This window comes from Leucopleurus acutus, assembly GCF_964270905.1.
Source record: "Leucopleurus acutus genome assembly, chromosome: 17".
Lineage (NCBI taxonomy): Eukaryota > Metazoa > Chordata > Mammalia > Artiodactyla > Delphinidae > Leucopleurus > Leucopleurus acutus.
In genome coordinates, this window is record NC_139159.1 from 55,886,718 (window position 1) to 55,909,718 (window position 23,001).

Genomic DNA, 23,001 nt, shown 5'->3' on the forward strand with positions numbered 1-23,001 from the left:
GTGGGAATAAATTCAAACCAACCCTACCATGGTTTACATGGCCCCATATGAACTAGCTTCTCTTCCACTTCTCCAACCACCCCCGTGCCCCTCACTCTGCTCTAGCTACGCTGGTCTCCTTGATGCCCCTCTAACATGTCAAGCCCTTTTCTGCCTCAGGGCCTTTGCCTCTGTTCTTTTTGCAAAATTTTACCCCCCATATCTTCCCACAGCTGGCTCTTTATCATCCATTAGCACTAATGGTATTTCTTCGGACAGGTGTTCCTGGCCTTTGTCCCCATCAGTCTTGGTCAAAGCATCTCATTCCCTTGGAAGCACTTACACTATCCAGAATTAATTTGTTCATTTGTTGGCATGTTCTGTGTCTTTCACAGACAGAATGTGAGTTCCCTGAAGGCAGAAGCCTTGTCTGTCTCCTTCGCTATTGACGACAGGCCTAGCGAAGTGCCTAACGTGTGAGCACCCAGTAAGTATTTGTTGGATGAATTCATTCAACAGCTATTTTTAGAACCCCTACAATATGCCACCTACTGTTCTAAGTGCTTGACATTTTTCTGTGAACGAAACAGAACACAGATCTCTGCCCTCAGAGACCTAGTATTTTAGTGGGGGAGAAGGGCAATAAGCAAGACATAGTAAGTGACAATACAGTACGTTTAAAGGTGATAAGTGCTGTGGAAGAAGAGTTTCTGGGTGAAAACTTAGGATATTCCACAGTCTCTTCCATTTGTGCGTAAAGTGGAAAAGTCATTTGCTTTGCAGACCCTTGAAATCTTGGCTTCTAGAGATGAAAGATGAGATCCTGAGCAATCTACCTCTTTAAGGCTCAGCTCCCTTATCTGTAAAGTAGAGTAATACCCATATCACAAGATCGGTGTGAGGAATAAAGTAATACAGATTTAATACTGTCTCATCCCTTCCCAGCCACCCACTCTCACCCTATTATTCCAAGGGGAGGACACATACGGTGCAGCATTTTCTCCCTCTCTGAACCCCCAGCATGCTTTAAAACAGAATCAGCCCAACTTTCCTGAAAATACCCAGTATATCCTTACTGAATAAATATGTGGACTAACAAGTGTATGGATAATTTCAGAGCAAACAAACAATCAAAGCTACTTGTCTTCAGAAACAATGCTTTTTAAAAGACAGAGTAGGAAGTCCTCACCTTTCTTTAATAATTATTTTCCCTCTTTATCATTTAATTCCATTTTTACAGATCCCTACTGTTAAAGATGGAAGGATCTGCTATCCATTTAGTCTTTCTTACCATATGTAAAAGTAAAATCACAGATAATTATTTTATAGGAGGATAGAACATTTATTTAAATGGAAACACTAATCTTTATTTTCATCATGCTGAAGTGTGTGGTTACAAACGATTTTCAATAAAACACTATATATAATAAGCAAAAAATAAGTTAATACAATGTAAACCTTACATATAGTTTCATCAATTGACAGGTTTAAGAACAGACAAGCCATTTAAGACTTTGGAGCTACGTCTAGTAGAAAACTGCAAACACTCAAACCTTATCAACCCCAAGTAAGACACTAAAGAGCTATCAAGACTTCTTCAAACCAATTACACAAATACATTTTTCTTTTTGGTTACAATCCCCTGCTATGCACAAGACCACTGGAATGCTGTAACAATTACACATTTTAAAACGGCAAAAAGCAAAGCAAGGAGATAACATGCCAGCCTTATAGAAGCTGTCTTGAAAGTGCAAACTTTGCATTTTCTCTACCTGCACCACTAGGATAAGTACGGGTACCTCAGACGACACGGCAAGATCGTGAGCATGCTTTCTATATCACACTGGTGGGACATGTACTGGAACCAGGTCTCCATGCCTTCGAAGATACCTCCCGTTTTAAACAGTGAACAGGCTTCAACTAAATATAGTGCAAATCAAATACCGAGGAGCAAAAACGACAGATCAGAGACCGCCACAGGTCGACCCGCTGCTTCTCCACCTAGCATCAGGCCACACGGGACAGACTGGCACACGGAAGTGACATCTTCTGTCTAGGGTTTGATATGACAGGTGGTGCGGCGGAGCGAGTGCAGGGCCACCATGCAGCAGCCCCGCAGCAACGCCCCGATGTTGTAGATGGGATCCGTTCCCCCCCTCTGAGTACTGAACGCCCACAGCACGGTGGGGACCACGGGGGCCGCCACGGCCAGGAGATCCACCAGGAAACTGCTGCTCCAGTACCGCCCCACGACGCCCCCGCCGCACAGCGGGACCAGGCTGTTCAGCCTTTCCTCCGCGGAGCCTGCAAAATCCAGCTCTCTCATGAGGCGGTTCCCACGTGCCTCCGGACCCACCTCGGCGGTCGGGGTCTCCACGGGAGACAAAAGGATGGCGGAGTTTGGATTTCTTGGAGTTAAATCGACCACGATGGCAGAGATGGACTCCAGGAAGCTTTCCATCGAGTCGGCCCTGGACTCATCCTCAGGGGACGTGGAGCTGGAGGGACAGGGGTCCTGGAGCTTGAGCACATGCCGGATGAGCTCAGAGACGGCAGGGCTGTAGGGCACCACGTCGGTCTGCACGGCCTGCTCTGCCACCGTGCTGCCCTCTTCCTGACCCTCCAACTCGAGGACCTTTGCCCCAGGGCTGGCATGAAGCAGCTCCAGGTCGCCGGCCTCCACGGTGGTGGCTGTCACCAGCTCATCGAACACATCTGTGCCGTGGCCTGCGCTGTGTTCCCCCAGCAGCTCGCTGTTGGCCCCCGGCTCCTCCGGGGTCAGCGCCTCGGCCGTCGGGCCAGAAGCCGTGCTGAGGGCTAAGCCCTTCTCCGGGGAATCACACGGAAAGTCGAGACACAGCTCGTCCCTCAGAGAGCCACTGTGCGCCATCTCCATGCTCTGAAGTAGAGACTCCAGCTTCTTGTTTTGAATGTTTATGTCCACAAAATATTTCTGAATGCCTTTGTCCTTATCGGCCAAGCTGCTCCTCATTGTTTCGATGACCTGTTTGAGCTGTTGGATCTCCTTCCTGGCTTCCTTGAGGGCCAGCTGGGCCTCCACCCGGTGGCACTCTTCCTCAATCCAGTCCTCCCGCATTCGGGCCAGCTGGGACTTCAGCTCCACGATCTCACTCTCCCTAGAGCCAGAGGAGACAAGCCCTGCTCAGAAAAAGGCCAACTGTGAAGCAGGCAGCAAGCAATTCTGGCGCCCAGCCCAGCCCATGCTCTCCCACTGGAAACATACAGGTTAAATCAGTTTTGAAATTTTATTAGCCCTGAACTGCCCCCTTAACTGTAAAACAGCTAAAATAATAACAGTAACTAGAATCAGAATAAAAAATGCTATTATTGTTTTTTTTTTTTTCTTTTTGAGTGCCCACCATATGTCTGCTATTTCACTAAGTACTTTTCAGGCATTATCCTCTATTCGATACAGACAGACCTCGTTTCACTGCACTTTGCTTTATCGTGCTTTGCAGATAGTGTCTTTTTTTTTTTTTTTTACAAATTGAAGGTTTGTGGCAACCCTGCTTTGTCAGACACTGGTTAGCATTTTTTAGCAATTAAGGTATTTTAAAATTAAGGTTTGTGCACTGTTTTTAGATATAATGCTACTGCACCCTTAGTAGACTCTAGTGTAGTGAAATAACTTTTATATGTGATGAGAAGTGAAAAAATTCATATGACTCACTTTATTGCAATATTTGCTTTATTGCAGTGGTCTGGAACAGAACCTGCAACATCTCTGAGGTAGTCCTGTATTTAATATTGGAAATTGTTTTATTGGAACACATTAGTGTCTCTTAGCTTGCTTTTATCTCCATAGTCTACTCTTTCCTATGTCCACAAAACAACTTGTGGAAGGAAAGTCCGTATCACTTTTAATTACCTATCAAAGGCAGAAGGCAGACTGATAAGCTTTAGCAGTGCAAAACAGTTCTGATCATATACCAATGATAATTTCTTAAAAATGTATTTAAATCGTAAAAAGCTACATGTTGCAAGGACTTTGTGAAATGTTGATCATTCTGTCTCCTCTCAGGCAAGATGACACTGGATCCATCCTACACTGAAGGGAATCTATTTTGTTTTTAGATCCTTCACAGGACCCAATTTCCAGATATTTGTCAAAAAATTCTTCCTTACATATAATTTCTTCATAGTCCGTGTAAATATATGTCCTCATATTCTCAGTGTTTATGAAGACCAGGTAGTCAGGATCCTGACATATTTGAAGAGATGCTGTAAGTACTGCTTCTTTAAGTTTAGGCTTGACTCTTCTCCAGTTTCACTGCCTTCCCATACCTCCCTCCCGTGATTATTCAAACCCTCCCATAGATTCCTCAAATCATAAACCAAAGACTTCCAGGGCTTCCCTGGTGGCGCAGTGGTTGAGAGTCCGCCTGCCGATGCAGGGGACACGGGTTCGTGCCCCGGTCCAGGAAGATCCCACATGCCGCGGAGCGGCTGGGCCCGTGAGCCATGGCCGCTGAGCCTTCGCGTCCGGAGCCTGTGCTCCACAACGGAAGAGGCCACAACAGTGAGAGGCCCGCGTACCGCAAAAAAAAAAAAAAAAAAAAAAAAGCTGGACACACCCAGAAAAAGCAGAGGATCCCTTCCAACGCAGGAGGGTTCCCTGGACCCCTGAAACAGCAGGATTATAAAATAGCTCTTTTGAGAGACTGATTTAAGAAATGTGACAAAAATTAAATGAAGTCATTTGTCTTCTTTTCTTATGTCGGTTCATATTTCATTTTATGGAAAAAGAAAATGTCCTAAACCACAGCGTGCAAGGAACGTGGATTCACCTCTCATGCAGTCGGCGCTCAGACTCCTTGAGCCTGGTCTTCAGGTGTCTCACTGTAACCTCTTTCTGCTGCAGAGGAGTCAAGTACTGCTCTGGATTTGGGGGTTTGACACCATGATTTTCACCACAGGACATGTACCTTCCAGATCGTCTGAAACAATCGAAGTAGCGACATGTTACCTTTTCTATAAAAAGAAAAGTTAAGGCACAGCTAACAGGTTGAGAAGAAATGGCAGCCGTTTGCTGGGACCTTAAACCCCAGCAGCGTGTGACCTCACTTCAGAAGGGGGACAATAATCCACCTGCCAATCTTAGGACTGTTCAAACTGGGAAGATTGGGGGCGGGGTGTTTGTGGAGGGGGCGGGGACAGGGGAGAGGGAGATTTTCTGTGGCCTAGGGATGATCTCATATAAAACAATGCACAATTGTCCACCAGCCTGCCTGGCAGTTCAGAGTAACAGGCTATTATGTTAAAGGACAGTGAGTAGGGGCAGGTGGGAGGGCAGGAGGGAGCGAGGTGACCTCGCTTCCACACAACGTGCCACTTGCCTAAAGGTCCCGATTGTTGTTAGTTGAATTCAGATTGTTCTGACATCAGTCCCTGGTGTGAGTGTGCTGACTTGGTGGAAACCTCGTTCTTCTGCAGGGAAAAAGGCTAGTCCAGTCTCACCAGATAGGTTTTGTAAGAGAGGCGCCCAGTGCTCTACAAAACTTCCCTTGCTGGAATCTTGGCCCCTCTTAGGCCTGGCCAAGAGCTCCTGCTCTATTCCCAGTGCTTGACACAGTACTGGGCACAACGTGGTGCTCAATAAACATCTGACGTTTGAATGAATGAGCAAACACACGAATGGCTCTTCTCTGTTCGGAGGGACATGCATAGGACCCTCCTACTGCCGCTCTGCCATTTTTACTGCCTAGCCAGGAACTCCTGGGACTGCGGAACCTTATTAGAAATGAAACTGTGGCTCGTGTCCTTTCTGCAGCAGCCCTTGAAGGATTAGCTGATTAGTTGTATGACAGAATAAGGCAGGGGATCAAGAGTTGTATCATTTAAAAAAAAATTTTTTTTTAAAGAGAAGCTTACCAAGTAGGACAAACTAAGAGTCATGAATTGGGAGATAGACGGCACTCACCTCATGACGGGGCTGCAGTCACTTCCCTTGTAGGAGCCGGAGTTGCTGCTACTGGGGGAAGAAGGCGCATAACTGGGATGGATGTTAACGGGACTCAGCTGATTCCTGCACAGCATGGACAGAAGGTCCTTCTCCCGTGGGGAGGGTGGGCTGTTGCCAGTCTTGTACGATGAAGCTCCATTGCTCCGCCCGTGGGGACCTCGACTGGGAGAGAAGCATGAAGAATGTTAGAACCCTTGGGGCTGTAGATACCCAAATGCGAACGCTTTGTTCCTTCTTAAAAGCTAGTCACCACTGAGGAAATCCAATCTATAGGGTTGAAAAGGGCAACATAATTATTAGAGCAATTTGGCTTTATGAGTCGCCTTCTTCCCACCTGCCCGATATTTTCTCTCCTGTGTCACCAGCACAGGCAACCTCTCCCTCTTCTATTCTTTCAAATAGTTTCTGACCATAGATTAAACCCAGCTGCCTGCTAAGAACACAAACCATGTAAAATATTGATTTGGTTTCGTTTCGTTCCAGAGGCCATTTTGAAGATGTGGCTTTTGTTCCAGTATACCTGTTTCTGTGTAAAAATATTCAGGTTTGGCTCACGTTGGGTAAGAAAATTAGGGCGTTTCATTTGGAGGATGGGGGAGAAGGGGTTTGCCCATAAAGAAGAAGGAAAAAACAGGATAAATATAACCCACATAAATGTATCGTCTATAATTTTAACCACCTATTTTCTTCTTTTTTTTCCATCCCCAATGACATAGCACAACCTTTATCATTTAACTGCTTAAAATGTTAGCCCCCTTTTTTTCCCTGCCTCTTGTCTTGCCCCTCCAGCAAGGAGGCCATCCCTGTGGTGAGAGTGGCTTTTCCAATATGGAATTTGAGTATCGCTGGCCTCCTCAAAGCCATTCAGTGATTCCCCGCAGCCTCCAGAATAAAGGCCAGACCCCTTAATACAGCTCACAAGGTCTGACCCCACCACCCCATCCAACGCATCCTCTGCTGTTCCTCCCCCTGCATTCCAGACGATGTACAGTTTCCTGATGGTCCACGCTCTCCATCATCTTTTTATTATTCTCTCTACCTAGAATTGTTCTTCTGCTCCTACCCTGAGCCTCTGGGTACCTCCTACTTCAAGACTGATGGGAACCTACTCCAAGCAGCCTTCTCTGGACCCCTCACTCCCTCGGCCAGTGTAGGTACTGTTCACCGGTGCTTTCCAACACCCTGTGCAGGCTTCACCGTGGAAATTATCACAGTGCCTCACCACAGCACGTCTGTCTGTCTTTCCACTAGACTAGGGCATCCTGAGGGCAGAAGCACAGCCTGTGCTTTTACGTCCCCACTACCTCCTGGCACATGCTGGGTTCTTCCTAAATGACTGCTAAGGGAATAAACTGGGTTGAAGTCCTGGCACTGCCACTCACTAGGAACTTAGGCAAGTAAGCCACTTAATATTGGGGATATATGATAACTTTCACAAAGTTGATGTGCAAATAAATCAAAGAATGGATGTTGAGTACATTGGACAAGCTGTTAAGGGCAATTCAACTGCAGGGTACTGTTTCTGGATAAACCGTTTGAACCTCCCTGTTAATCTAGTTCCATTAAATTTGATACCCCGGAGTGTAAGGAAGCATCTAGAGAATGTTGAAATTACTTTAAATAGGGTAGCACGTCTATGTCAGGAATATATCTTGCTGACATTACAAGGAAACCAAAGGGAACAAGATACTTTTCGTATAGCAGGACTTATTTTTGTCAATCCCTCTTTGCAATTTTGATTACAACTGTATCCAACGGACACATCTCACTGAGAAATATGAGTGAATGTGAGTATGAGTGTGTGTGTGGGTCTACTTGGCTCCAAAATCACAATTACTTAAAATCGAATACAGTTTGAACTAGCAGTCAACCCAGTAAATCACATATAAATGAAACATCACCAAATTCTAAACTTAAAAAGTTCTTTCCTTTTGAAATCATCCACATGGACTCTGCCTCCTTTTTTGTGAGAAGAGGACATTTTATATGGAACAGATGGGCTGGTGGCTTTGTGACAAACCAACTTCAGCAGTTCTTTGGTGGGTGTGGGGCCGAAGAGAATATGTACTCTGGCTTGGATGTGCCTCTCTATGCTTCACTTCTGTTGGCCTGACCATTTCTTAATGTGGCTATGAGAAAGATGGAGGGTCAACCATTACAAGTTAGGAGAAAGAGTAAGGAGCTATCCCTCATGTGGACCTGGGGAGTTCTATTCTGAGTTAACCTTTGCTGAGAACCTTCTGTGACCCAAGCCTTGTTGCAGGTGCTCTATGAACATTGTTTCACTTAATTTTGACCATCATGGCAATAAGGCTTATGGCAGTAAGACTGGTACAATGATCATTTCCCTTTTATATTATGTGAAGTACAGGCAGTACTCAGTTATGTGAAATAACTGACGCTCAGGGGAAAAAAAAAACTGGTTCAAGAACTCACAGCTCAACTGGGATTTAAATCTAGGTCTCAACTCTACAGAAATGTCTCCAGCTTTATACAAGTGGAATATATTGTTTGGGTCTTGTAAACAGGTATATTAGGTACTGGCTAGGTATGTGGTTATTACCTGAAGAATTTACCACTGACTTCTTTAGTTTGATGCATGCACTAAGATGCACGATTAGTGACATACAAATTAAATGAGATGAGGATTTTGTAAGAACTCATCTGCTATACAGAAAAGAGCAAAAACTCTTCAAACTATCAAACATTACTAAGGTATAATTGAGTCTTGAAATATATTTCAGGAAATGAGTTATTAGGCTGTTTGTAATAGCTAACTTTAAAAAAAGAAACTACATGCTTTAAATTATCAGTTCTGTTCCTTACATTTAGTTTAGTTCAAATGCTAACATAAGTGGGTACAAACTCATTGTGGATGATAATAAAAAACATTTGCAATGGAGAAGACAGGATTCCATGTTTCTCAAGGCCGTGCACAGGCAAATCTGACGCTACCTTCCTAGCTCTCTCCAAATCCCTTGGTCTGATGGACAAAAAGAATGCAGCCCACAGAGAGGAGATAGAATTCTGGTACCCCGCCCCCTTCCTGCAAATCTTCCTGCAAAACTGGAAAGTGAGAGAAAGGGAGAAGTGAAGAAGGGATCCTCAGAAGGCTCCCAGGTGACTCTCTATTCTCCAGGCATTGCCCTTTCCTTCAGGTAACATCCTCACCCTCACCGTCACCATCACCACCACCATCACCATCACCATGCTCACCAGCACTACTATGGGCTGAATGGTGTCCTCCCCAAATTCGCAGGTGGAAGCCCTTACCCCCAGTACCTAAGAATGTGACTGTATTTGGAAACAGGGCTTTAAAAAAGGTATTTGTGCTAAAATGAGGCCCTTAGGATCGGCCCTAATCCCAATTTGACTAGTGCCCTTATATGAAGAGGAAATGTGGACACAGACAGGCACAGAGAAAAGACTAGGTGAGGAAACAGGGACAACACAGCCATCTACAAGCCAAGGAGCAAGGCCTCCACAGAAGCCAGTCCTGCTGACACCTTGATCTTGGACCTCTAGCTTCCAGAATTGTGAGAAAGTATATTTCTGTTGTTTAACCCCCCCCAGTCTATGGTATTTTGTTATAACAGCCTGAGCAAACTAATACGATCATATTCACCACCATCAGCGGCAACAGCGGCAGCATCTTGCCCATTAGTATTATTTTTATCACTATTGACTAAAACAAGCATGTAATGGCTCTTTTCCTGAGTTCTGGGCACCGTGTTAAGCATTCATATCTATCAGTTCATTTAAATCAGTGAGGTAGGTGCCATTATTACCCCACTTTCCAGAACAGGAAACTGAGGCTCGGGGGCCCTGGGTCTTGCACCCAATAAGCAATGGATGCTGAAATCAAGCCCAGGTCCATCTGACTCCAAATCCCGAGCTTTTTCTTTTTCTTCTTCTTACTTCTCTCTGCCTCTGATTAAGATTAGAGTTTTAGCTTTGTTGTTGTTGTTTTTAAATTAATTTGTTTTTGGCTGCATTGGGTCTTCGTTGCTGTGCACGGGCTTTCTCTAGTTGCGGCGAGCGGGGGGCTACTCTTCGTAGTGCGCAGGTCTCTCATTGCGGTGGCTTCTCTTGTTGCAGAGCACGGTCTCTAGGTGTGCAGGTTTCAGTAGTTGTGGCACGCGGACTCTAGAGCGCAGGCTCAGTAGTTGTGGCGCACGGGCTTAGTTGCTCCGCGGCAAGTGGGATCTTCCTGGACCAGGGCTCGAACCTGCGTCCCCTGCATTGGCAGGCGGATTTTAACCACTGAGCCACCAGGGAAGCCCTAGGGTTCTAGTTTAAGAAAGAGAACTCCTCAGAAATATCAGCAGAGTTGGCCTTCTCTAAGAAGAGATGGTTTGTAAATCTTTTAAGTTTTGTTTTTAAAATTGCCTGTCAAAAACATTCCTTCCAACTACCTCTGTCCTTCATTTCCCCCACCCCTTCACCACATGTTCCTGCTAGCCTTCCTCCCAGGATCTAATTCTCCACAAAGAAAATTCATCTACTACAGGAGGAACCAGCCAATTAAAAGGATCATAAGTTACTTTAAAGTTTTGCATGGTACCCGGCCCATCTAGAGGAGCTATCCTCAATGCATGGTCCTGTAGAACACACAGATTACGTGAAACACCTGAGATGCTCCAAACCAGATATCTACTGATGGTGCTCTGTGCCTGGGTCAGATAAAAAAAGTGAACATAACGGACAGAACATTTGCCTATTTCAATTTCCTATTGAGCATATATCTATTATGCATATATTAGTCTATTAAGCATATATCTGATTTGCACATAACTATATTTAACAACTTTATGTTTAACACATCAATTTTTCATCACTGAGAGAATTCATGGATTCCAGACTAGAATATTTTCTCTAAGTCACTCAGTATAACTGACATTACCTTGGAATTTAACCACAAGCACAAATTCCTTTGAAATGCTTAACAAAATTGGCTTGCTCTTCAGGCCGTTTCTTTTTTCTTTTGCCTCTCTGTTCTTTGATGCCTTGTACCAATGGGTATGTGCTAATTTCTTGAATGGGTGAGATAAATGGCTTATTCTCAGAGCAAGCCACGTCTGACTTGTACAGAGAATGTTTATAGTTACATCCTGTGATCCCAGAGGCACTTTATTTCCAAAATAAATGGTATTTATCGACTTTGAAGAACAACTGTGCTTCTTCACTGTGGACTTCACTCTTTAGTTACAAGTTTGTTTGGCTTCAGCTTTAACGATAAAACTCTGCACTGGGGATCTCAGGTCCCTTTACAAGTATCAGCCATATCTTCTGCTCACCTAGGAGAAGTGGGAAACACTTGCTTGCTCAGTCCTGGAAATGCAAGCTTTCAGAAACTAAACAGCTTTTCTTCAGCAAGGAACCTTAAAAATCATGTGGCCCAATCTCCTTTTTACACATTTGGACACTGCGGCCCAGGACAGTCAAGTGACAGTCACCCCTGTGTTGTGTGGCTCACTCCATCGCTTTGTTCAGGTCCCTGCCCAGAGCTCACCTCATCACAGGGTCTCCAGGAACCAGCCTATCTAGAATATACCAAACATCCTATTACCCTCCATATCCTTTCCCTGTATTAAAAAAATATATATATTATTTATATGCATTTATTATCCTTCTTTCTCTACTAGAATGAAAATAGTTTTTCATAAGTTTTGTTTACTGCCATATCTCTAGAAACTGCCTCACAGTAGATGCTCAATAAATACGTATTGAATGAATAAATGAAGCCACTGACGGCAGCAGAGAATCCTGGGGCTGACTAGCTGTCCTGCCAAACGTGAACAGTGGCTCCCATTTCCCTCACAGACCTTCTCTCCCCCAGTCCAAACAGCACCAATGGCGAACACCTGCTGATGTTTCGAGCAATGACCTCACACTTTACCTGAATTAACTAATTTAACCCTAAAAATAAACCCTACCAGGTGGGTATGACTGTAGCCCTATTTTCCAGGTGAGAAAACTGAGGCGTAGAGAAGTTGAGCAACTTGCTCGGGGCCACACAGCCTGTAGACGGTGGAGCTGGCATTCAAACCAAGGTAGCCTGGCTCCAGAGCCCTCACACTTAGCTGTTCTGTTCTACTGCCTCTTTCGGTGGGTAGGGGGCACCCAGGCCTATGAACTCCAAACTTTCTTCACCCCTTCCCCACGTGAACGTTGGAGGTGGCCAGAGGGTCACTATGCTTCTTTCACAAAGACGAAAAAGGAAGCTCAGCTAGAGGAAAGAAAGGGTGAAGTGAGAGGCTTTGCAGCTAAGAGGACAGATTCATGAAGGGGCGGCAAGGTGGGAAGTGGGAGCCGACTAGCCTGATCCTCAGGTGAGCACACAGGTGGGTGAGGGAAGGAGAGAGATGGGAGGGAAGGCGCCAGGGCTGCACGAGAGGGCGTCGCGGGCGGAGGAACACAGGGCAACCACGTCGTGACCAAGGTAGGTGAGGCTGGGAAAAGTACCAACTGTGAATCACTGTAAAAACCAGCCAAGCAAAAAGCACTCACTGAATAAGCATAAAATCGGAACGCACAGTAATCCAGGTGGTTCTAGAGAAACAAAGTACAGGTCAGTCGCCCGCGTAACGCGTCTTAACAATTACAGAGCAGGGGGCAGGAGGCGGGCCTACTTGCGTGAGAAAGAGGACCGCTTGCTTCCCGCAGCAGACATGTGGACCTCAGGCGCCGAGATGCTGCCCGTGCTGCTCGAGGAGCTAAAATCGGCTTCGCTACCTGAAAAACAAAGGGGGAGAGAAGCATGAAGGAAATGAAACCCGAGCACACGCTGGCCAGTTCCCTGCCCTCCGACGTCCCTGGCTCCCCGCGTTTGCACACGGACTCGGCAAGTGGCCGGGTTCCAGCGCTCCCAGGCTCCCAGCGTTTTCCGCAAAGCAGACGAAAGAAGGCGCAGGCATGAGGGCGTCGTTTCATAAGCACAGCTTGGGAGCACAGTGAGGCAGGTTTCATAGATGCCGGCTTCCTGCAGAGGAGCAGCGGTGACCCGGGTCCGGCCCCCGTGCCCGCCTCTCCCTGTGCGCCAGCACTCCCGGGAACATCAACGTGCCGGCCCCAACGTTCAGCAGAATGAAAAGCCTGCTCGTCACCCCCAAAGAAGTTTTTCCCAGAGAGTTTATCTTTAGGCTTTGTAGTCGTCTAGCCGTACTTGAGTTTGGCACGTTAGGGTCTGGAGATAAGCAACCGTCTAGAAGCTGTCATGGGGAAAGTCTGGGCTGCAGATAACTGCTCCAACCGGCACTATCTGATTATCCACCTTCTCTGGCTGCAGCTGCAGTTTTTCTATGAAGAACAGAACCTTAACAAATAGCAGGAACTGAACATTTCCAAAGAGAGTGAAAAAAGTTCACAGTGACAGTGACAGAAGCTGTGAATGAAATTGAAATTCGAATAGTTTTGGGGGTGAGTGGAGGGGTCTATTAGTTTACAAATATCACGTTACATTTGAGCACAGACTAGAGTTCAGTGTGTAATTGGAAACATGCTGCGTGGTAGAATAACTAATATAAATTCACTTTTAACAAAAAAAAATAAATAGTTCTGAAATAGTAATAATGAAAACATTCCATGGATTGCCTGGGGAAGTGCAGGGGCCATGGAAGAGGTAACAGAACAACAGGAAGAAGAGAACCAGGATTTTTTTTTTAAAGAAGAAATTCCAGATGTTTTTGGAAAAATCAATCTGATAAGTACACAATTTTATTTGACCTTGTTTCTCAACTCCTATGCCACAATTTATGACTCTTCTGGTCTAAAACCCAGAGCCAGATCACATTTCTGAGTTGAGGAAAATATGAATAATCTAAATCCCTTGCATTTCTAACAAGCAGTGATCAGTAATCATCATTTATTGATGATCGCAAGTCTTTATTGAGAGCACACTAGGTTCCAGGCCCTGTTCAAAATTCTCTCTATACTTTGTATCTGTTAATCTTGACAGCTTTGTAAGGCAGATATTAATCTCACTCTTCTACTATTGAGGAAACCAAAGCTGATTTACTTGTCCAAGACTTGTGGGTGATGAATCCTGTCCAGGACCAAATCCCATAATACCCCTGTGATAACATGTCCTCAGGAAGGCAGTGGTTAGAAGCAGGGGCAGGAGAGGTTCCTCTATACACTGCCATCTCCCCCACAGTCAAGATGAGCCATAGGGACAAGATGCAGCCAGACCAGCCCACTGGTGGACCGGTGCTCTCACTAATGGGGTGTTTTAGTGTTGCTGGAGGGGAACGTCAATGACAGCAAGGCAAAGAGAGAGAAAAATCCCTTCCCTGGTTTCTAGGACCTCTCAGGAAGGTCAGCCTCTTCTGGGAAATAGATCGAGAAGGACCCCTTAGTGCAGATGACAGCAGTGAATCCCAACTCCCGCAGAATTCTGGGAGGATTAAGGTAGCAATTTATCAGAACTGGGACTGGCTATTCCTTCTGGATTTCAGAGACTTTTGTCTAATGATGTAATGAACTCCCAGAAGCTCCCTGAACCTAATTAGTTGCCTCTGAGTAATGTGTTGGCTAACCTGTAGTATTTAACAGTCTCGAGGACTCATGATTGGTAGTGCTATCCAGGAACACACTAGTCCTGACAGCCTAATTCAACCAGCCTTGTCTGCTAGTACATTACCAGGCTGGTTATTAAATGATAGAGGTGGACAGTTTTCAAAAATAGAGCCTATGGTTGCAGCCACCAGGTGTAAGATATTATTTTCTAATGTAAAATTATTACTCCGAAACACCCAATTTTCACTCTTTAAAAGGTATGCAGAAATCCATCAATTACAATTTAACTGCCTGCGTAAAAACGGAAATTCTAGAACAGAAACAGACAATTGCTGAAAATCCATTGTTACCTCACGATGCCTCTGACCTGAAGTAATTATGTACCCTGAACTGAAGGGACAACTTTGTTCTAAACTTTATTGCTCCTGGCACTCAATATATTGACTCTTTACTGTTTGAGTGCTATGATAGTGAAAAATGTATATGCTACTTAACTATTTCTGTTTATGATTTTTAAAAATATAAACTATTTCCAGTTTGCTTATTGCCATGTAAAGTCAATGCACTCTTTTTAAGGGATACACAGAAAAGGCAATTTTACTGTGTGATCTGAATATATTCTCCCCATTTACTAAGAAAACTCAGAATAAGGCTGGAGGCCTGAAAACCTCTTATTTATCTATTATCTGGCAACAAAGACACTGGGAGTGAGAGGCACTCCTTAATGCATTTCCTTTAAACAGTGTATGCAACTAGGTGATTGCCATGGGTGCTGTATGTAGTTCAGTGCTCTTTTGGGTTACTAGAATCATACAAAGAGAGTTCCTAACCTAAAAACATAGGCCCTGAGTCAGACAGCCCAGGTTCAAATCCCACCTCTACTGCTTGCTAGATGGAAGACGTAGGCACATTACTTCACCTCTCTCTGCCTCAATTTCTTAATCTGTGAAATGGACATTGATGATCATAGCACCTGCCTCGTAGGGTTATTGTAAGCAATGACTATCTATCTGCCATCTTAGAAAAACACCTGATCTGTTGTAAGCTCTCAATAAATGTTAGCTGTTATTATTATTCTGCAGGGGTTAAAAAGACAACTTTTATTATACTATGCATCTCCTTTGTGGAAAATTTAGAAAATAGCAACGATGCAGAGGGAAAAATATAGTCTATAATTCCATCACCAAAAAATAACCTTTTGGCATGTAACTATTCAGCATTCATACTTAATACATTATTATGTAACCTAATTGTTTTTCTTTTAATATGTGAATATCTTTAAAACATGGCACATTTTGTTTTACTAAATCAATGAATATGTAGGCTATGTCCAATTTTTCTATCATTAGAAGCAAAAACTATGTGCCAGAAACCATCCTGAGCATCTTTTACATATTAATTCATTTATTTCTCATGACAGGACAGACCCTATGAGGTAGGGACAGCTAAGGCAGAGAAGTTGAGTGATGCTCACCAGGTGTCACAACTATAAGAAGTAGAGCCAAGAGGGAAACCAGGCCGTCTGACCCCAGGGTCCATGCTTTTTTTTTTTTTAAATTATATCTTTTTTTTAAGTTAATTAATTATTTTTGGCTGCATTGGGTCTTCGTTGCTGCGCGTGGGCTTTCTCTAGTTGTGGCGAGCGGGGACTACTCTTCGTTGCGGTGCACGGGTTTCTCATTGCAGTGGCTTCTCTTGTTGTGGAGCACAGGCTCTAGGTGCACGGGCTTCAGTAGTTGTGGCTCCCAGGCTCTAGAGCGCAGGCTCAGTAGTTGTAGCTCACAGGCTTAGTTGCTCTTCGGCATGTGGGATCTTCCCAGACCAGGGCTTGAACCCGTGTCCCCTGCATTGGCAGGTGGATTCTTAACCACTGCACCATCAGGGAAGCCCAGGGTCCATGCTCTTAAACAAGGGCTTAATGGCTATCCTTGGGCATACAAATTTACATCCTTGTTTATTTCCTTAGAATAAATTCCTAAAAGTAGAATATTTAAGCCATAGTATATACTCATTTTAAGACTTTTAGTGTATATTCCATAGGGATTTTTTGGATGGCATCAGCCGAAAGCAGTTTTGGTGGACAAGGAAGTGTTTGCCCCCATCTGCCCGTGTGTAGACACCTGATTGGTAAATCTCTGATGCCACAGGGAATACTTCGACAAAGCACAGGAAACAGCATTTGGCCATTGAAGAGCTGTGCTTGAAAAGCTGAAGGGAATTTAAAAATATGCATATCCAAGTCATCCTCATCAACACTGTCTCCAACCAGCTGCTGGGGTTGGCGGAGCAGGGTTCCAGGACTAAGCAGGGAGGATGCACTTGATGACCTTTAAGAGAGTTGCGATGCTGATGTCCTGGTGATTACACACCCTGCAGCGGGCTTTCCAACCATCAGGGAGCTACGTTTTTTGTTCAGTGGTACTGCTGGATCCTCTCGAGAGGCTTTACTTTTATTCATAACCTTAGGGTAATAAGCATTCTGTGCATGTGATGGTAAGGCCGGGAATTAGAGAAGGAAGGGTAAATGGACACAAAAAGAATATGGGCAAAGACTGATAACTAGATGTAGTTTTTAAAAACACTGCCTGTGATTCAGTCTCTTAGGACGTTATTATTTTTGCCTCCTTTCAGGAGATTGTGAATTCCTCATACATCAGAACATCACAGGCCTCTCAGAACAGAGCCATCCTGACGTCTACGAAGCTGTATTAAGCCAGCCTAAACCACTGCTTTAAGCAGCCCCAAACCTTCCTTTATCCTTTGTCACCACAAAGCTATCAAATTAATTCAGGTTGGCCACCTATATCCCCAACTCAAATAGAAGCAGCAAATTAAAACAAAAACAAAACAAAACAGTCCCCCATCAACTCATCCTCCTATCCCCCATCCCCCCCCCGCCACAGCTACACAGATCTTTTATTTAAAGGTCTCTAGGGAGGAGAGAGAAGCCATTTTCACTGCAAGCAAGCAGCACTATGAAGGAGCAGCTGCAGCAGTGGACACATGTAATTACAGAAGGAGCTACTCCAAGTATGTTCAGTAGCAGTGACTCTTAGCTGCAGAGCTTTGCGGGCCCAGCCAAGGAATCCAAAAAATGCTTCACAGGGGCTTCCCTGGTGACGCAGTGGTTGAGGGTCTGCCTGCCGATGCAGGGGACACGGGTTCGAGTCCTGGTCCGGGAGGATCCCACATGCCGCGGAGCGAATGAGCCCGTGCGCCACAACTACTGAGCCTGCGCGTCTGGAGCTTGTGCTCCGCAACAAGAGAGGCTGCAATAGTGGGAGGCCCGCGCACCGCGATGAAGAGTGGCCCCTGCTTGCCACAACTGGAGAAAGCCCTCTCACAGAAACGGAGACCCAACACAGCAAAAAAAAACAAAAAAAAAGTAAAAGGAAATGTTATATATATAAAAAAAAAAATGCTTCACAGCCTAAAGAGGATTTTTGTTTTAGCTTTTGCAAACTATTCCCAGAACCTCCTAGGTGTTTATCTCAGGAAAAAAAAAAAAAAAATATATATATATATATATATATATGTTTTCTTGCATATCAGAACATGTCTTTCTGAAAAATTGTAAATACCATTTCCATTTTATCATAATTTCAGAAAAGATTTATCTTCATTCTGATTGATGTCCGTATGGAGCTGCCATCCAGTTAAAAGCATATATGTAGGGCTTCCCTGGTGGCGCAGTGGTTAAGAGTCCGCCTGCTGATGCAGGTGGACAGGGTTTGTGCCCCGGTCCGGGAAGATCCCACATGCCGCGGAGCGGCTGGGCCCGTGAGCCATGGCTGCTGAGCCTGTGCGTCCGGAGCCTGTGCTCCGCAACGCGAGAGGCCACAACAGTGAGAGGCCCGCGTACTGCAAAAAAAAAAAAAAAAAAGTGATTCAAACTGCCATGAGGGCATGACTCTCTCTCTGAGCCCGCCTGTGTGTCTATCCACACATACTGCACTTCTTTTTTCTCCTAATAAATACTTTACTTGTTTCACTACTTTCTTTGTGGGAATTCTTTTTCTGCAAAGCCGTAGGGCCAGGGCCTTGTCACCGACCTCTGGTCTAGTGGCTAGGATTTGGTGCTCTCACCATTGTGACCCGACCTCAATCACTGGCTGGGAACTGAAACCCTGCCTCAAGCTGCTGCAGGCCCAGGCCACCCAAAATCATATTAAATCAGCAAAAAAAAAAAAAAAAAAAAACCCACAGAAAACTGGGCAAAGGACATGAACAGTCAGATGGCAAAGAAAGAAAAATAAACAACCAATATACCTGAAAAGCCATACAATCTCACTTATAAAATTAAAAATGTAAATGAAAAAAAGATTTTTTTCATCAGATTGGCAAAAGAAGAAAATCAAAGTTTGATAACACTGGTCTGTTAAGGGTTTGGGGCAAAACACTGATAAGATTTAGCGAGAGTGTGAATTGGTGCAATGTACATAAAAAAGAAAACTATACTGCTAGGAACTTATCCTGCACATAAGCGTTCAAAAAGACAAGTAAATTGTCCTTCAATACTGACTGGTTAAGTCAGGTGGTACAGCAACCTAAGAGGATACTCTGCAATCATGAAAAGGGGTGACGTGAACCTGTGTGTGCTGAAGTGAAAAGATCCGGAAGACCTGTTTGTTATTAGACAAGAAAAACAAGATGCATAAGGGTGGGTGTGGCATGCTTGCTTCTGTGTAAACAATTCTTTAAATAATAAATAACTTGCTACATGCATAGAACATTTTTCTTGAGGAACAAAATAGAGATTTGTTAATAATGGTTTCCCTTGAAAATAGGACAGTGAAGATATAAAGAGACTCTTCATTTTATAACTTCCTGAGCCATTTGGCTTTTCTAACCATGTACTTATATTACACTTGTTATAAAAATTATAAATAGGGGTACAGTGCAATTATGGACAATTGATTTTTTTTCTTTTTTCCTTAAAAAATTCTAAAATTTTTAAAGGAAAATCATTATATAATAAAAGTAATCATGGACTTCCCTGGTGGTGCAGTGGTTAAGAATCCACCTGCCAATGCAGGGGACACGGGTTTGATCCCTGGTCTGGGAAGATCCCACTTGCCGTGGAGCAACTAAGCCTGTGCGCCACAACTACTGAAGCCTGTGCGCCACAACTACTGAAGCCTGTGCGCCACAACTACTGAAGCCTGTGCGCCTAGAGTCCATGCTCCGCAATAAAAGAAGCCATCGCAGTGAGAAGCCTGTGTGACACAACGAAGAGTAGCCCCTGCTCGCCACAACTAGAGAAAGCCCATGTGCAGCAACAAAGACCCAACACAGCCAAAAATAAATAAATTAAAAAAATAAAAAGTAATCACATCACATAGTGCAGTATTAAGAGGGCTTTGGAGTGAAGCCACTTGGGTTTGAATCATGGCTCTTCTACTAACTCTCTGGAGCTTTGAGCAAGTTGTTTACCCTCTCCCTGCCTCAGTTTCTTCATCTGTAAAATAGGGATGAAGATATTAATAGCGGGTATTGCTAAGGGATTGTGGGGATTAGGCGAAACATACAAAGAAATTAGAACAGTGTCTGGCGCATAGCAAGCACTCAATATACGTTAGCTTTTATTATTTCTAACTAGAATTACTGGTACAGTGGCTTGAGGTCCAGAAGACCTTTCCCTTAAAAAGTCCCACAATAGGAAATGCCTTATCTCTCTCAAGTCAGGCAGTTTTATAGTCACTCTTTACAAAAAGTGGTCTTCCCTCAGTGGAGAGCATGTTTCTATTTTTAACCGTGTGTGTGTGTGTGTGTGTGTGTGTGTGTGTGTGTGTGTGTGTGTGTACATAATAGAGTATGTATAAAGATCCATGGTTCTAAAACAAACTCCCCATGGACGCCTCCAAATATCTCTAGAGTTTCCCCTGGGTTAATGCGCACAGGTTTGCTGCTCAAGTCTCAACAAGGCCAGTCCCCGGAGGAAGGGAGGAAGGGAGCACGGAAGAGGAGGCACAAGAGGGCCGTAAGGTCAAAGACAGCTCCATCATGGTCACTCCTTTGTCTCGGCCCGGCTCAGCCACCTGTCCTTGGCAGAAACACAGACAGTCTACCTGCCGACCAAGAAAAGTAGATGAAAGAATTGATAAGCAAAGAGGGTGTAAAGAAACTTCAAGAGGGAAGGAGGAAGTGAATGTTTCAGAGCAAGGCGAAAAGCCTATTAATCTCCCTCAGGGACTCAGGATCTAACTAGTCTTCTGCCTCACTCCCCAGGAAAATTAAGGCTGCACTGGCCAACCTCAGCAGAGTACAGGAAGGGAGAATGGGTGCTGTTTGGCTTCATGAATGACCGCCCAGCTTCCCTGGGCCTCCTCTTGTCATTAGTAATAAATAAATAAGCGACCGTGTCAATTCACCAGAGATGGCCAAGAGGGGAACGTTAGAGAAGAGATCAATCAATTCAACCCAAGGCCCATCGGATGCTCCAGCACCGCTACCAGGCACAACCCAGCATCACCAGAAGGGGGCGCCAGCCTGCAAGTTCACACACCAACAAGCTCTACCCAGAGAAGGCTCTACAAAGCCTGGCTACACCCCTCACTAGCCATGTGTTCTTGGCCAAGTGTTTTTAACCTCTCTAACCCTTAGTTTCCTTATTTATGTATATACGTATATATGTATATATACGTATATATATATATATATATATATATATATTAAGGGTAATTTATTGTTTAACAAAAATTTATTGAGCATCTGCCATGTGCCATGAGTCAGGCCTTGCTCTAGGTGGGTGATTCCTACCTTGTTGATTTGTTGTGAAGTTGAAATGAATGGGAAGTGAAATGCATGGAAAGTGTTTGACATGCTCATAAATATTAATCTTATAATTATTATTAATAATGCAATGATTTCTAAACCTTACTATGCATAAGGGTCACCTGGGAAGTTGAATAATAGTGCATATTTCTGGGCAACACTCACAGAAATTCCACTTCAGAAGGTCGGGGGAACCCAGGAATCTGCATTTTACATAATTACGATATATGATTTTGCAGCAGATGGTCATGGACACACTGTGAGGAGGGGCGCTCCAAAAATAAAGAGCACAGGGAATCTCTCTCCAGTCCAGCCAACTGCAAGAGCTTTCTTCGATGGGAAGTGGAAGGTGAGTGAGCAGAAGTTAAGGTGGCCAGGCTGCCAACACGAGTTCATTCGTTCAAGGGCAAGGTACACAGGAGAGAAGAGTTTAACTTACAGAGTGATCTGTTCCCTCACCCAGAAGCCCAGAAGCCCAGAAGCACCTTCCTGGGCTAAAGGCATTTTCAGAGGATTGGAAGGGAAGGGGGGACATACAGAAGGTACCAGTTCCAGCCAAACTCAAGTGCACACATGTTCATTTGTAAAGCTAGTAGGATACTTAGCAGTTGGTCCATGGTTTGAAGTCCTCATAGTCCTGTTTTAAAGAGGAAGGACCGAACAGTTTGGACTTGGGGGTGTCCAACATCATTCAGCAGAAACACCGCACAATCCAGCCAGCTGTCCTCTGGGGTATCCCATCAGCCCTAACCTGCTGCCTCTGGTGTGGTCAAGGTGTCCCTGGCCGACAGGCTGAGTGGCACCAAAGGAGCCACACAGGCATGCGGAGCCTCCCACACTGAACAAGCATTGGGCACAGGCCCTTTAGAAGGTGGGCTTGAGGGGCAACCCTCTCTCCCACTAAATGGGTCTGGGAAGGGTTGCATCCACAATGGCCATGAACTTCATCTATATTGATTATCTTGGGAGCCTGGTAATAGCAAGAGCAAATCCTCCTTGAAGAAGTTTTCACTCTTACATTTTCCTCATCTCTGATTTGTCGAATTTACTCAACTGAATTTCTCCCACTTAAAAAAAAGCCAGCTGGTGAGCCTGCTTCTTCTATTTAAGGAGAAGTGTTTATCCAGTGTTTATCAAAGTGAGGCGCCTGCCCTCCGCGTCTGGGAAAAGTAGCACTCAAGGTGGCAGTGGTGGGTTTGGAGCAGGGGTGTCACCATGGGGACAGTTGACAGGGGAGGATGGAGACCGTGAAGGGGTGGGAGAGAGAACTGGGGACTGACATGCCACCAGCACTACAAAGTCAGAGCAGGGCTGGGAATTGTGTCTGGGACTCTAAGTCCAGAGTATAAGGGAGAAGGTTAAGGATGGATCTTTTTCCAAGTCTCCTCATTTTCCACCCTTAGTAAGGCTGAGCCAGTGCTATCTGAAAGCAGTTTGAGACCATGAATGGAACAGAATCACCCACTTGCTAGGAAGAAGATGACATAATTTATAATTTGCTGCAGAGACATGCAAGAGGGTTCTAAAACAGCATTTCTTTCTTTTTTTTTTTTTTTAAAACCTCACTCTGTCCTTAAGCACAGTTTTTAAAATTGACTCCAAGACCTAACAGCCTTGATGGCCTCCCCTATTCCTTGTCACCGTCACGGCTATGTGATGGCCTGCAGGGCACACCATTCAAGGTCTGCTCTCCGCTCACAGGCTCCTGGGGGGCCACCACCCACCTCCCACACTGAAGCCGCAACTCA

General features: G+C 44.7%; 1 protein-coding gene across 4 annotated transcripts in view; it reads right to left on the reverse strand.

Annotated features, from left to right (window-relative positions):
* Positions 1-1,361: 1,361 nt before the first annotated feature.
* SYBU (syntabulin) overlaps positions 1,362-23,001 on the reverse strand; it is a 72,443-nt gene continuing 50,803 nt past the window's right edge. For all 4 annotated transcript variants that reach the window (XM_082858891.1, XM_082858890.1, XM_082858893.1 and 1 more), the window contains 4 exons: positions 12,595-12,697; positions 5,921-6,124; positions 4,788-4,937; positions 1,362-3,116 (listed from right to left, as the gene is read on the reverse strand). In XM_082858891.1, coding sequence (XP_082715017.1) covers positions 2,033-3,116; positions 4,788-4,937; positions 5,921-6,124; positions 12,595-12,697 — 1,541 coding nt within the window. In that variant the 3' untranslated portion in view covers positions 1,362-2,032. The remainder of the gene's footprint in view (positions 3,117-4,787; positions 4,938-5,920; positions 6,125-12,594; positions 12,698-23,001) is intronic.